Below are 15,396 nucleotides of genomic sequence, written 5' to 3'. Positions count from 1 at the left end.
AGTGCAGCTCCGTTAGAATATTCCGATTAGCTGAACCTTAGCCAAATTAGCCAAGGTATATACCGTTGCTTTAGAACTATAAATACCGCAGTGCCTCCCAGCTCTAGAAGATAAAACCTTGAATTTAATAGATCCTTTTGTAAGTTAAACTTGTAGCCTCTGCTTCTTTGATCTATTTTTGTATATGCCGCAACCACCACCTATGCTACACTATCTCTATGACGAAGCACAATAGCACTAGGGTCCAAAGACCTTATATGCTTACGATTAGCCATCCTGCTCCCAACCTTCCGAACTATCTTCTAAACCCTCCTACCGAGCTATTTACCCTATACCCGCAGGGCATCCTCCTAAACCTCTGAACCTTCCAATACCTCCCGATCGACCTACCCTGCACCTTCGGTGTATACCTCCGAACCTGCTCTCCTATGCCGGCCCTCTCCTTTAGCACAATAACAATCTATCTCTCTAACAGGTTATAAGCCCGGAGCCATATCTAGGAATAAGAATTTCATTTATAGTAGGATCCTATCTCCTTTAGTTTTTCCTAGGAAATTCTATTAGAAACAATAACCTCCCTCGGTCTTTCCTTTAACTAGGAGATTCTAAATAAGGCAATGGCTTCTTTACAGAAGATCTATGCCTTTGAAAAACTCAAGGGAGCAGAGAACTACGTTATATAGGCCCTTCAAATAGAGGCCTGCCTAATAAAACTCGGCCTTGAAGATGCCTTTAAGAGTGCTAATAACGATGCTAAAAAGTGTCAAAAGAAAGCACTGGCCAAGATAAAGCTCTAAGTGGAAGATAGCCCTCTCTACTAAATAAAGGGCATTGAAACCGCTTTCTAAGCTTAGGAGCAGTATAAGGAGCTATATCACTCCGAAGGCTTCACCTCCAAATATCTCCTATTGAAGGAGTATTTCAACTGCTAGTTAGAAAACTTCGATTCGGTAGAAAAATACTTCAACAAAGTGAAGGAGAGTATTAACGATCTAAAATTATAGGACGTTGAACTCCCTAAGGAAGTGAATATCGTTTAGGTGTTGTTTGGTTTGACAGAGGAATTCGAGGGGTTTGCTAGTTCAATAATTTAGACCCTTCGGAAAAATCCTAATGCCTACACCTTTGATTCTCTCTTCGCTAGCCTTTTGGATGAATCTAGGAGGCTTGGTATCTTTTACAACATAAATAAGGATAGCTAAGTCTTTAGTGTTGTAAAGAGAAAGAGGAAGAAGATAAAGTGTAGTTACTGTAAGCTCCTTAGGTATACTATAGATAATTGTGCCTTTCTATACCTAGAGAAAGCTCCTAAAGGCTAGAAACATAAATCCTCTCCTGCTTCGAAGGCCATCTAAAAGCCAAATAAAAGAAAGGAAGAGAGGGAGAAGAAAATCCACTTAGCTATAGTAAAACGGGCCTTGTTGGATAATATAGACTTGGAATCGAACGCTAGTTCTAGCTCTCTATAAATCCTCAATACCAATAAACCTCCCTCGGCCTCTTCTTCTTCAGCTTCCCCTACCGCAAATCCCGATGCCGAAATAGATACCGATGACGATTCGAATGCCGATTTGGAATTCGAAGATTGCCTTAATATCGGTAAGATGGATTTAGATAACAAAAAGGATTATTTCAAGGTAAATAACCCTAATATTTTAATAAATAATACCTCCTTAGCAATAGATACTAATAACAATAAGCTAGATCGACTCCTCTAAGTGATATTTAAGAGATTGGAAAAGGAGGGAAAGTCTTTAGCTCTAGAGGTATACTCAGATAGCTTTATAGCTAATACTAGTGCCTAGATAAGTGTAATAGCTAATAGAAGACTCTTCTCTTTATTTAAACCTATAAAGAAACAAATTGCTTAGGGTAAGGTAACAACTATAAATATAACTGGAATTGGGAATGTTAAAATAGCTCTCTTTAATCCAATAACAAATAAAATAACTATAGTCACTTAGAAAAACTGCTACTATATCCTAGAGATAGGAATAAATATAATAAGTGTCTCTGCCTTACTATAGTTGTTAACAATAACCACAAATAGATATCTATACTTAGTGAGGACCTTAGACTTTAGAATAATAGTCTAAGGAGAAAAGAGAGACGGACTATTCTATATCCCAATAATCAATAACTAGAATAAAAATCTACCTCTGATAAATTACGTTAAGAGGGCAGTAGATATTGAGACACTGTATAGGCGTTTCGGTCACCTAAATAAAAGGAATATAGATAACCTAATAAAAAATACTTCTTCTAATAACACTTATATAAAGAAGAAGAATAAGGATAAAGATAACTGTTGTAAAGTCTGTCTTAAGGCTTTCTTTAAAAATAAGGTGTACCGAGCATCAACTAATAAAATGGTATATAAATACCTTAATAAAATAAGTAGTAACCTCTATAGCCCTTTCACAACACCTACCTATAATAGATATAGATATTTTATAACCTTTCTAGATAAAGGAACTAGATTCCTAGAGGTAGAACTGCTTCGTACTAAAGACGAAGTCTATAATGCCTTTGTCAAATTCAAAGCAAGGTCAGAAAATAATAAAGATAACAAAAGGATACGCATTTTCCAAAGTGATAACGGTGGTGAATATATATCTAAAATATTCGAAGACTTCCTTCTCAGAGAGGGTATAATACATCAACGTTCACTAGCCAATACTAAAGAGCTAAACGGCTTTCTAGAGCGTATAAATCAGACATTGCTTATAAGAGTAAGGGCAATGTTAATAGATTCGAGAGCTCCGAAATACCTTTAGGGAGAAGCTCTGTTAGCTGCTACCGATATCTATAATAAAACTCCCCATTCGAGTCTCAAATATAAAACTCCTTTTAAGATAAAATATAAAATAAAACCAAATATTGATAATATAAGAATCTAGGGATCCAAAGCTTACTATAAGATAAAGGGACTATATAGCAATAATAAGCTTGCTAAACAAGCTACGGAAGGTATATTAATAGGATTTGGGCAAGATAGTCATATCTATAAAGTCTTTAACACAAATAAACAACGGGCTTTCTAGACCTATGATATTAAAATACTCGAAGGCCAATTCCCTAATAAAGAGCTTAATAATAAGGATAAAAATAAGGAGATAGATAACCAACTTACAGACTTGGATATAGAAATACCTAATAACACTCTAGATAACTCTCAAAATAAGACTTTGGCTCAGTCTCAGCCTCAAATAGAAGAGGATAATATAGTTGAGAAAAATCCAAGGATAATAACAAAGTCAATGACTGTAAGTATAAACTCCTCTGCTATAGCAATATAAGATAATAATAATAATAACAATAAAGAACTTATCGTTGAAATCCCTTGTAAAGAAGACCAATACTATAAACAATTTCAAAAGATATACTACTGTACATAGATAATAGATAAATATCCAAATATATTTCTAATAAAAGAAGGGAATAACGAGCTAAATAGCTATAACTAAGCAACAACTGGTCCCTACGCTAATAACTAGTCTAAAGCAATGAAGCTTGAGATATCTGAGCTTGTCGACAAGGATACTTAGAATATTGTTGATATTCCTAAGGATAGACAACCACTTGGTGCCTGTTGGGTATATAGGTTAAAGACCGATCAAAATAACAATATAATAAAATACAAGGCTAGATAGGTAGTTTAAGGCTTTAAACAAATAGAAGGACTAGATTACTTAGAGACTTTCTCTATAGTATACCGTCTAGAGACATATCGTATAACCTTTGTCTTAGCCACTGCCCTAGGTTAGACACTTCACTAATTTGATGTTAAGAATGCCTTTGTGTACACAGATATTGATACTGATATATATATTGCTCTACTACAAGGCTTTTATAACGACCTCGATAAAAATAAGAAGTGCCTTAAACTGAAAAAGGCCTTATATAGTCTAAAACAATCACTAAGACTTTGGTATAAATACCTCTCTAATATCCTAAATAAACTTAGCTTCAAGGCAATACTATATAATGAAGGAGCTTTTATAAATTATAACTATAAGATGATACTGCTTTGCTATATAGATGATCTAATAATAACTGGCCCAAATTATAAATAGATAAAGGAGATATTAGAAAAGATCTCTACGGATATAGAGCTCAAATACATTGGCGAAGTGAATACTTTTCTTAGTATACAAATGAAGATAAATAAGAAGAATAAAACCCTCCTCTTTTACTAAGAAAAATATACTAAAAATATAATAAAGAAGTATAACAAGGAGGAACTTCTACTAAGAAAGAGTCTAACTCGAAATATAAAGCTATATAAAAATAATGGACAAGCCACCTATAAAGAGACTATTGAGTATCAATGATACGTCGGTTCAATATTATACTTAGCAGTTAAAACGCGCCCTAATATTGCTCATCCTATACAAAGGTGTACTAAATACGCTTCAAATCCGATAAAGGAACACTTCCTAGCCGTTGATAATATCTTTGTATACCTTTATAACTGCCCAGAGGAAGGAATACTCTATAACTACTCTAATATAAAAGAATTGATATTAAAAATATACTGTAACTCTGATTAGGCAAGCTGCTCTGATACTAGACGATCAGTAACTGGCTATATAACAATGCTCGCCAATAACACTATAAGTTGGAGTAGTACTCTTCAGAAAACCATTGCAACCTCTACCATAGAGGCAGAATATATAGCTTTAGCCAATGCTTATAAAGAGGCATTATATATATACAACAGTTTTAACTATATAACAAGAGAGCTTTCTATACCTATTCTAAAACAACTTCCTCTTATACTAGTTGATAACACTAGCGCTATAAAACTTGCTAATAACCTTGAATTTTATAAGAGAACCAAGTATATTGATATCCAATATCACTTTGTTTAAGAACTGCTAGAAAATAACGAGATTCAAATAAAATACATTCCCTCAAAGGAAAATCTTGTAGATTCCCTTATAAAAACAATACCTATTACATAGCTAGAACAGTGGAAGAAAAATATTCGGCTTGTATAATGAGGGTTTTTCTCTATATACGGTTTCCCTCAAATATGATAAAAGGGTTTTCTCTATATAAGGTTTCCCTTAATAATATAAAAGACAAAAGGGTTTTCTCCACATAAGGTTTCCCTTAATAAGATAATAGGGTTTTTCCTACATAGGTTTTCCCTAAATAACTAATAAAGGGTTTTCTTACACTAAGTTTTCTCCCTATAATCTAAGAGAGGTTTTTACAATTTTTCCTCTTCTTAGTATACCTATCACAGGGGAGCTATAACAAATAACAATATAAATAACTAATCTAAGCGAGAGCTAAGATTACAGGGGAGTGTTAATATATAACAATATAAATAACTAATACTAAGCATTCTCTATAACAAAGCTCCCTCTAAAGGTTCTATAACGTTATAACTACTATAGTACTATAACTTATACCTTGGCAGTTACTGACAGTTGGTAATAGCTATTAGCTTTCGATAACAACTGCCAACGGCTATTAACTTTGATAGTTGACAACGGCTAAGATAGAATCTGAATAAGTGGATCCAAGTTATTGGATCCGAGCTGTCGAAACTGATATATCTAATCTAAACCGTCGGATCGGAGCTATTCAGATCCAAGTATATAGATATTGAACGTTATACTTTGATAACTTAGCCAAATACGGCTAGTATAGCTCCGTTAGAACGTTTAGTGCAGCTCTAATTGGTTCTATATATTATACTTTGATAACTTAGCCGAATATAGCTAGTGCAGCTCTGTTAGAACATTCCAATTAGCCGAACCTTAGCTAAATTAGCCAAGGTATATACTATAGCTCTAGAACTATAAATACTGTAGTGCCTCCTAGCTCTAGAAGATAGAACCTTGAACTTAATAGATCCTTTTACAAGTTGAACTCGTAGCCTCTACTTCTTTAATCTATTTTTGTATATGCTATAACCACCACCTATACTACGCCATCTCTATAACAAAGCACAATAGCACTGGGGTCCAAAGACCTTATATGCTTACGATTAGCTATCCTGCTTCCAACCTTCTAAACTATCCTCCGAACCCTCCTACTAAGCCATTTACCCTATACCCGTAGGGCATCCTCCTGAACCTCCGAACCTTCTAATACCTCCTAATCGACCTACTCTGCACCTTCGGTATATACCTCCGAACTTGCCCTCCTGTGCTAGCCCTCTCCTCTAGTATAATAACAATCTATCTCTCTAATAGTTTTCTCTATATCTAGTGTACTATATGTCAGAGAGACAGATTGTTATTGTGCCGGAGAAGAGGGCTAGTATAGGAGGGCAAGTTCAGAGGTATGTACCAAAGGTGCAGGGTAGGTCGATCAGGAGGTATTGGAAGGTTCGGAGGTTTAGGAGGATGCCCTGCGGGTGCAAGGTAAATAGCTCGGTAGGAGGGTTCAGAGGATAGTTCGGAAGGTTGGGAGCAGGATAGCTAATCGCAAGTATATAAGGTCTTTGGACCCCAATGCTATTGTACTTCGTTATAGAGATGGCGTAGCGTAGGTGGTGGTTACGGCATATACAAAAATAGATCAAAGAAGTAGAGGCTACGAGTTCAACTCGCAAAAGGATCTATTTAGTTCAAGGTTCTATCTTCTAGAGCTAGGAGGCACTACGGTATTTATAGTTCTAGAGCTACAATATATACCTTAGCTAATTAGGCTAAGGTTCAGCTAATTGGAATGTTCTAACGGAGCTGCACTAGCTATATTCAGCTAGGTTATCAAAGTATAACGTACAGAACTAATCAGAGCTGTACTAAACGTTCTAACGGAGCTGCACTAGCTGTATTCGGCTAAGTTATCAAAGTATAACGTTCAATATCTGTATACTCGAATCTGAATGGCTCCGATCCGACGGTTCGGATCAGATGCATCAGTTCCAACAGCTCGGATTCAATGACTTAGATCCACTTATCCAGATTCCATCTTAGCCGTTGTCAACCGTCAAAGTTAACAGCCGTTGGTAGTTGTTATCGAAAGCTAATAGCTATTACCAACTGTCAGTAACTGCTAAGGTATAAGTTATAGTACTATAGTAGTTATAACATTATAGAACCTTTAGAGGGAGCTTTGTTATAGAGAATGCTTAGTATTAGTTATTTATATTATTATATATTAACACTATAGTCTATACTACAACTGAGGAATCCTTTTAAGTAGAATAGAGGGTCTTAGAGAATAAGTTCAGGGACTAGCTTAGTAAGTTTAGCTATATCTAGCCTTGGTTGTTTCTTCTTATACCTCTTTAGCTCTCGTTGAATATATCTATAGTATATATCTCCCTCTCTACGTAGAATTCACCAAATATTCTATCAAGAACTATTGCAACTATAATATCTAGGCAACCGCTTACACCAAAGGTATATATAGTATACTCAAGGCCTCTATTAAAAATCGTAATATCCACCTAAATACCCTATTAACTACGATCGAAGAGACCCTAGCTTAGTCGAAAGAGAATTATAGGGTACAACTCTATAAGGAGAAGAGTAAGAAGCTTATAAAGTATATACACCCTATTTTAATACGATTAAGGTACAAAGTATATTTCAAAGTCTTCCTCTTTCTTAACAACTATATCAAAACTATATAAAAAGCTTTCTAAGGGAAGTAGTAGTTATCGCTATTATCTTATATAGGGGTATAAAGGCGGTAGTATAGCCTGCTTTGCTAGTATAAAATATTAGCTAAGATATATGCTAATATACTGTTAGAGCTATATAACATCGACCGGCATTAGTAGCTTAAATTAGAGCAGGTTAGTCTTCAAATATTAGATTTTTATATATATTACTAACTATATTAGCCACTTAATCCCAACGTTGAAGCTGTTCTATAAGAGCCTAATCCCTAGAGAGTCGTCAATAGGCGGTGGCATACTATCAAAAACGGCCTATAAGCTTTGCCTAAGGAGGCTTATACATTATAAAAGGAGGGTGTTCCAAGACCCTAGGGCTAGGGCATTAGCGCCAATGCTAAGTGGGACCTCTTCTACAATAAGCCGCCTTATATAACAAAGAGGACAAAGAGGCCAACGGTAGCTAAAAAGCTTACTGAAAAAGAGGTAGAGTTATAGGCTATAAAACAGTAGTTGGCTACTCTCTCCTAGGCCTAGTCGTTGTAGCTAGCATTGCCACCGCTCAGTTCGTAGGGCTAGCCAAGAACATAAGGAACGTAGGTCTAGCCCAGCACGTAGACGCTATAGGGTATATAGGTCTAGCCCAGTATATAGGGCACGTAGGTCTAGCCCAGTATATAGGAAGCGCAGGTCTAGCCCAGCATACAAAGAACGTAGGCGCTATAAGGCACGTAGTTCTAGCTAGGCACGTAAGGAACGTAGGCGCTATAAGGCACGCGAAGAACGTAAGCGCTATAGGGTACACAGTTCTAGCTAGGCACGCAAGGAACGTAGGCGCCGCAAGGCACACAAGGAACATAGGCGCCACAGGGCACACAGTTCTGGCCAGGTACACAAGGAACGTAGGCGCTACAAAGCATATAAGGAACGCTAGCGCCACAAGGCATATAAGGATCGCTAGGATAGCTAGGTACATAGGGCAGGTATATCAAACCACCAAGGATTTACCACATCTATAGGCGAGGCTAACTATCTACAGCTTCATTTTCCAGGGCGAGCTAGCGCTATATAGCATGCAAGGAAGGTATAGCTAGCTAGGTATATAGGGCAGGGCACAGGGCGTAGGCAGGCAAGGCGGTCAATCGTGGCAATATTTCTAGTTGCAACGCTGATTTTATTGTATTTTTGAGCTTTTTAGCCAGTTCTACATCTTCTAGGCTCTTCAACAGTATCAGCAATATCGTCGATTTACAGGGATTTCTATAGCGATATACCGGATAGGGAGCGTGGTGATATGCACTGCAAAATTTTAGTAGGAGCGTATAGACCGCCCCTAGCTAGCATGTTTTTCTAAAAAATCTAGCATGTTTTTTAAAGGGGTCGACGACCTGTTTATTAGTTTGGTTTTTACCCCCACTTTTTAACAGGGGCCGATAGCTAACCAAACTTGGCCTTTTCGCCTACCTGTTCCTTATTACACTCTAGAATCTAAGTTTGACTAAAGTACGTTTAATATCGATAAAGCAGTGTATTAAACGCCATTTTTACTTAGCTAACTAGTCAAATACTAAAGGAAGCTATATTGCACTTAGAGGCTATAGTGCCCTCTAACTTCCTATTGCCGTTGGTTTATTTCGTGCCAAGACGGCTAGGAAGATACCTGTGATTTAGAGCCCCTGTCGTGATCCACTATAAGTACCAGACTAATAAACAAACCAGGGGTGTATTGTATGTACAAAATTGAGATCATCTTCCCGCAGCGGGGACCAGGGGGATTGTAACGTTCGTTATGCAGGGCCAGCAGGAACTCAGCCTCGCCGTATCCATGCTGTGTTTCCGTAACAAGTATCCGGTAACTTTACTGTGGATTTGAAGACTGTGTATTCCGTAATCAGGGTGCTGACAGGATTCTGTGTGCTCTTCATTCAATGGGACGTTTGGGTGATTCGGCGGGCAATTCAATCTTTCCGTGGCCAATCCTTGGCAATCACACCGTCGGATTGCTAACTTGAAGCCGATCGATCCTGCGTTGCTCATATCGACACCACAATGCACGATGGCGACCTCAGATCGAAACCGCAGACGTGGTTCTGCCCGTTCAACTCCTATCCAGCCCACTATCCATGCCGGGCGCTCCAACAGCCGCATGATCGCCCTTACACTGCCGCAGTGCACACCGCCTCAATGTTGTTCCCCGCCGGATCCAGCACAAACGCGGCGTAGTATGTCGGCCCCGAGTGCGGTCTCACGCCCGGCACACCATTGCACTTGCCGCCGGCCGCAACCGCCGCCTTGTGGAAGGCATCGACAGACGCGCGATCTGCCCGCGCAGACTTTCGTCAGCATCTGTCACCCATTCATCACCCACATCCCCTGGCATCGAGCTACCCAGGCCAGGTAGGTACCTAGGTAAGGCAGGCAGTGGGAAATACGAACCCTTGGCAACAAACGCGGTATGCGTCGGCAGCACGGCGGCGGCGGCAGCCGCCGACTCCGGCGCGGGCACGCCGGGCGGCGCGGCCGCCGTCGACGTAACCCACCAGTCGATGTTGCCGGCGGAATCGGCGAAGCCGACGACCAGGCCGTCGAGAAACTCCATCGCCCGGGTGTAGCCGAGGGGCGCCAGCGCGGCTTCGAACCAGCGGACCACGGCCGCGTGCTGCGCGGCGGGGGCTTTGATGCCGGAGTGGGCGATGGCCATTTTGGCGGTGGCAGGGTTGGGTGTTGTTGGTGGGTTAGTAGTTGAGTGTTGGTGGAAAGTGTTGACTGAGCGAGAAGGGCCAACTCAAACGAGGCTGGAAGATTCAGGCAGGAGGTTCTCGCTTGTGGGAGGGACCTGGTTTCTAGATGTTCCTGCCGTGGCCCTTTTTTATGTCCACGGGAAGGAGCCAACTCCTCCCTCCCGGGACGGCGTCTTCTCCTCCTGCCTCCTGCCCCCTGCCTCTTGCCCCGTCGGCAGCTGCAACCTGCATCATCTCCTCTCTCGAGCAACTCCCGCAACTCCCGTTGGACGCCCGCGCATTCGGGGTGTCGGTCACTTGCTCGGTCCGGTTCGCCAAGCGCTCCTCCGGCTCGTCGCGCCAGATAATTGGGCTGTCGAACGCGGCAAGACGCGTGCCTGACGTAACATTTTAAGGTGTCATGGCTGCGGTTGCTTATTTAGGAAGCTTACTCGGCCCAACGCTCGTCCGATGTTCTGGCGGGGCGGCCTCTATAAACGGAGTTAAACGGCGCCGAGCCGGAGCCGGTCGGAAGGCGGCTGGCTGGCTAGGGCGGTCGCCAGCCATGGTGGGCAGCGGTGGGACTTCGGCTCCAACATCACTCGGCCAAGTTTCGCTTCACCACTTCCGCCTTCCTGAGCCGTGGCAACAATCAAGGGTCTTGTGTTCCGTATTGAGAGCTAATGTCCAGTTCCTGCCGTTGATTGAAGCGAAGCTTCAATGACGATGCCTTTCGAATGTGTACTATATACACAGAGGAAGCGAGGAAGGAGGCTTCGGTTCATTTACTAGGCAAATCCTCCAGAGTTTTCGTTGTTTCGATTAGATGCCACAGCTATACCGTGTCTTAGCGGTGGAGATGTCCCCGATCTTTTCTCCACCTTTCCCCCTTTTAGCTATGTCTCCTCATAGTGTCAATCCTGAATCGATATAGAATAGTGATATCTAGGTACTTACTTCGTTATCAGCTTGTAGAAAATGTAGGATCATCAATGGCTACTTGACGTATCTCGAAAATGCGGTGTGTTTGTTAGTTTGGTTTTTGCCCCCACTTTTTAACAGGGGCCGACAGCCAACCAAACTCGGCCTTTTTGCCCATCTGTTCCTCATCACTCTCCGGAATCCAAGTTCGACTAAAGCACGTTTAATATCGATAAAGCAGTATATTAAACGCTATTTTTACTTAGCTAACTGGTCAGATATTAAAGGAAGCTATATTGTACTTAGAGGCTACAGTACCCTCTAACTTCCTATTGCCGTTGGTTTATTTCATGCTAAGACGGCTAGGAAGGTACCTGTGATTTAGAGCCCCTGTCGTGATCCACTATAAGTATCAGACTAATAAACAAACTAGGGGTGTATTGTAGTGGGCGTCTGTCGAGGGCGGTGTTAACGTCATGGTGGTGTGGCGGTGTGGCTTAGCCACTGCAAGCCGGTTCGACCAGTTCGACTACCGCGAGCCGGTTCGACCACCGCGAGCCGGTTCGACCACTGCGAGCCGGTTCGACCAGTTCGACCACTGCGAGCCGGTTCAACCACTGCAGGCCGGTTCGACCACCCGGGTTAGTGGTTAGGGTTAGGGTTAACGCTTAGGGTTAGGGGTTTTTTTTTTTTTTTTTTTTTTTTTTTTTTTTTTTTTTTTTTTTTTTTTTTTTTTTTTTTTTTTTTTTTTTTTTTTTCTCTCCGAGCTATCTAGCTTAGGTGGTCGTCGACTACAGTAGGCTACGGGTGGCGATCGCATCAGCCTTGACCCTTTCAAGCTTCGCTTCACCACTTACTGGGGCGTGGCACAGTCAAGTGTCTTGTATTAACCCTGAAGTGACCCATCCAAGCTGGTAGCTTCCAAAAAGAAAAGAATTTACAGGCTTGGGATGAATGGACTATTCGTGAAATAGTTCTGGAGCACCTTCTCGGCATACGTCTGATCATCGACGCACATGCCTCCTCCCGAAGGGCCGACATGAGGGCAGTGGACCGAAGGCCGGTACTGCAGCATTTCCGCATGCATCAACCGACACCACAGCGTGTTCCGCCCCAACTCATAGACCTGACCGAGCCGGACCTGAGTAGTGAGGTAGTTGTAGCAGCTGGTTGCGTCCGCATACTGCTGGTCTGCGCCTGTGCAGTGGGCGGAGTGCGCCTCGCACAGGGTTTGCGCCATGATGTTCGTCAGGTAAGCATCAACCTGGTCGGTCGAGTTCGCGTGAATGAGCGTGCCGATCTCGGCGTAGAGCTCGGCGAAGAGGAAGTCCATCCACTTGAACGTCGCGTCGTACTGCGTGAGCTGCTTTGTCTCTGGGTCGAACGTGGTGAACGTGTCGATGGTGATGGGGATCAGCTTGCCGAACATGGTCGCGTTGAACATGAAGACGGTGCTCGCCGACACGATGTTGTCCGTCGCAGCGAACTTGGTGATGTTGTACGAAACGGGCACACCGATCAGGGAGAGCTTCGTTGGGTCCGCGAAGAGTCCGAAAATGTACTCCGTGTTGAGCTCTGCGCCGTCAAAGGTGCGCGTGATATCGACACGACCTTGGATCTATGACACTTTGTTAGTTCGTGTGGCTGTGAGCGTTTTGAATGTAGGGATTGAGATACCTACATTCGGCGCAAAAAGCGTGGAGTTGATAGACTGGATTTGCTTGACATTGGCTGGGTACAAGAAGTTGTCCCAGATAGTCGTCTGCAGTTTCCACAACTCCTCCACTGAAAGACTGGCCGCTTTCTTCGCTGCGCTGCTCTCAGCAACAACCGAGCGAGTGGCAGCGCCCAGCAGAAGCAGCGCTGCTGCACCAAAGGACACCATGGCTTAAGTTGTGGGACTTCTCGAAGGCTCAGTGACAATTGCAGAGGCTAGGTCGGCGAAGAGTGCAAATCCCAGGTAGCCGCAACGGTTTCTACGAGACTTTATATACGGCGACTACCATGTCTCCTAGACCTGTCGTGTACGCCGCGCCGCGAGTCTTCGTCGTCGGCGTCATCGGCATCACCGCGGCCCACATTGTTTGCGGCGCGGTGTTGAGACAATATCTCGCTTCTCTTCAAGGAGCCGTGAGACACGGCCTTGGGTTATCACCAACCGTTATTGCAGGTCCGGCGAAGGAAGCGCCATTCCTACAGTAGGGAGTCATGTAACCAAGGAAATGGGCCATAATGATGTGGTATTTTTTTTCATTGGCGAAGAGACACAAGCTCCCCGCGATCCGCGGTGTTTGTGGGTACAGAGGATTTCGTCGGTTTCATGGCGTCCTGCAGTAGGAATGGCAGTGCCTATCAGGAGGAATGGCAGGAATCTGCCTAGTCCTCCGCTGGAGCTACGTTAATACTTGCGGTATTTTCTCCATTGGCGAAAATACGCCGGCTCTTTGCGCTGCGCGGTCATTTGTGGTTACGAAGGATTAATGTCCTGGTCGAACATCGCAGGTAGGCTTCGGAGGTGGCCACAATGTTCACTTGACGGTTGCATTCTTGGCGTAGAGGATCCGGGAGATTCCTTTGCCCTGGCTGGTGTTGGCCCGTGACGTTGGCTACCTACATAGGTAGGAAGGCGTGGGGGTTAGAGCCTTAGAGGTGGTTTTATAGTTCGGGATGGTGGCGCCTGGGATGCCTTTCCTAAGAGATTTGGGATGTTCTTGCCCGTGAACAACGGTGGTCTCTTTGACCAGGGAACTGATGGAGCCCTGCAGGCTTCATGAACGTGATGCTGCCCAGGTTGGCGACGGCGACCAGACAAGTTTGGGCATTTCACGCCCAACAATGCGCCATGATTTGACGGCGAGTTTGCCCGTCGCGCCTCGGGCTTCCCGGCAGTGGGTTCCCGGTTCCCAAGAATACATCAGACAGGGCACCATCGCGGTAAAGGAGGAACCAGAACTCCACTACTTCTCGCAGCAACGGCTCGGCGACATCAACGAAGACACTTGCTCAGGGCGGGAGGAAAACACGCCAGGGTTACCAAGCCCTGTGCCCGAGGTCGGCATTGATCCGAGCAAGTCGGTCGTCGGGTGTAAGAGATGTCTGAAGAACACGCTAGTCAACATTGTTGACCTCATCGATACACGGCGCCAGGCAAACAAGTCGTGGTACGGGTCAGCTTTAAAGAGTTCCGCGCCTATGCCCTCCAAGACATGAAGAGGATTAATCTCCGCACGGCAAAGAAGCCTCCAAAGTATCTTGCTTCGTCGCTGCAGCGTCGGTCAGGGCCTCCATCACATACAAAACGCAACTTATGGTTCCGGGGGGTCAGGGGTGGCGTCGGGGCGTATCACCACACGGCCCTATGGCCGAGATGCAAATTTACATCCGCAGGCTCTCTGCGGCCCGTCTCTGGCCTCTTGATAACCTAGCCTCCTGTCGCGACAAATCTCCTCCGCCTCTCACTCTTCCTGCTCGCCATTGCCGCCAATCACCGAAGGGGCACATGGGAGATCACACAATTGCGGCGCCCCGCGTTGAGAGGATTGGCGGCCTTGACTCTAATGGCCCCTCGCACTACGCGACCCCGTGATAGCCTCGTATCCCGTCGAACAGCTCAACATGCTCCGTCGCAAAATCCTTCAGACTGCAGCACGCGCGCTCTCCTACACTGCGCCAGGGGGTGAGAGGAAGTGAACGTTCACGACCTTCGAGCAGCCAACATGCTTCTTCTAAGTTCTGGCTGGGTGGGTGCGTCAGAGCTCAGCCGCCGTCCGGTGACTTTTTGGCAGGATGTGGAGGACAAAGGCTGGCATAGCCGCAAAGCTGACGGCCTGAGAGCCTCGAACCCTCGTTCCCTCAACATCAAAAAGCCCTGGTTCCAGATTGGGTTCACTCGGGCGAACGGTTTGATCGTTCGAGATGGGATGTTCCTTGCTATCGAGACGACCTCTCGTCACTTGCACCCGACAGCAAAGCCGGGCCCGTCGTCCGCGTTTTATGACTTAGACCGGCGTGTTGGGAGGTGAGACATCCTGGTATGTACCTGGGGTTTTACACGCATACGCAACATTTAGGTAATTGATGACTCGCCTGAACTTCTGCTGGCCAAGAACCTGTTCGCTTTCCCGGAGTGGGCCGGTTCCGTAGCAACTACAAACAGTGTACGATTAT

At 43.9% G+C, this 15,396-nt stretch overlaps 4 protein-coding genes across 4 annotated transcripts; 2 read left to right on the top strand and 2 right to left on the bottom strand.

Annotated features, from left to right (window-relative positions):
• Positions 1-3,887: 3,887 nt before the first annotated feature.
• On the top strand, positions 3,888-4,055 carry THITE_2036203 (uncharacterized protein; the record flags this gene model as incomplete). Its single annotated transcript, XM_003653823.1, has 1 exon — positions 3,888-4,055. A coding segment is annotated over one exon (168 nt), but the record flags the coding sequence as incomplete, so codon positions are not given.
• Positions 4,056-9,744: 5,689 nt separating this feature from the next.
• On the bottom strand, positions 9,745-10,289 carry THITE_2089025 (uncharacterized protein; the record flags this gene model as incomplete). The annotated part of the gene is made up of 2 exons (XM_003653822.1): positions 9,745-9,908; positions 10,025-10,289. 2 exons carry the CDS (start codon positions 10,287-10,289, stop codon positions 9,745-9,747), a joined length of 429 nt encoding a protein of 142 aa, XP_003653870.1.
• A 1,877-nt stretch (positions 10,290-12,166) lies between these two features.
• Positions 12,167-13,652, bottom strand: THITE_2144873 (uncharacterized protein; the record flags this gene model as incomplete). Its single annotated transcript, XM_003653821.1, has 3 exons — positions 12,167-12,847; positions 12,911-13,046; positions 13,627-13,652. 3 exons carry the CDS (start codon positions 13,650-13,652, stop codon positions 12,167-12,169), a joined length of 843 nt encoding a protein of 280 aa, XP_003653869.1.
• A 412-nt stretch (positions 13,653-14,064) lies between these two features.
• THITE_2089022 (uncharacterized protein) lies at positions 14,065-14,439 on the top strand (the record flags this gene model as incomplete). Its single annotated transcript, XM_003653820.1, has 1 exon — positions 14,065-14,439. One exon carries the CDS (start codon positions 14,065-14,067, stop codon positions 14,437-14,439), a length of 375 nt encoding a protein of 124 aa, XP_003653868.1.
• Between the last annotated feature and the right edge of the window lie 957 nt (positions 14,440-15,396).

Source organism: Thermothielavioides terrestris, chromosome 3 (genome assembly GCF_000226115.1).
Source record: "Thermothielavioides terrestris NRRL 8126 chromosome 3, complete sequence".
NCBI classification, from domain to species: Eukaryota; Fungi; Ascomycota; class Sordariomycetes; order Sordariales; family Chaetomiaceae; genus Thermothielavioides; species Thermothielavioides terrestris.
The sequence above is the reverse complement of the archived record's forward strand: the minus strand, read 5'-3'. Positions and strand labels throughout refer to the sequence as shown.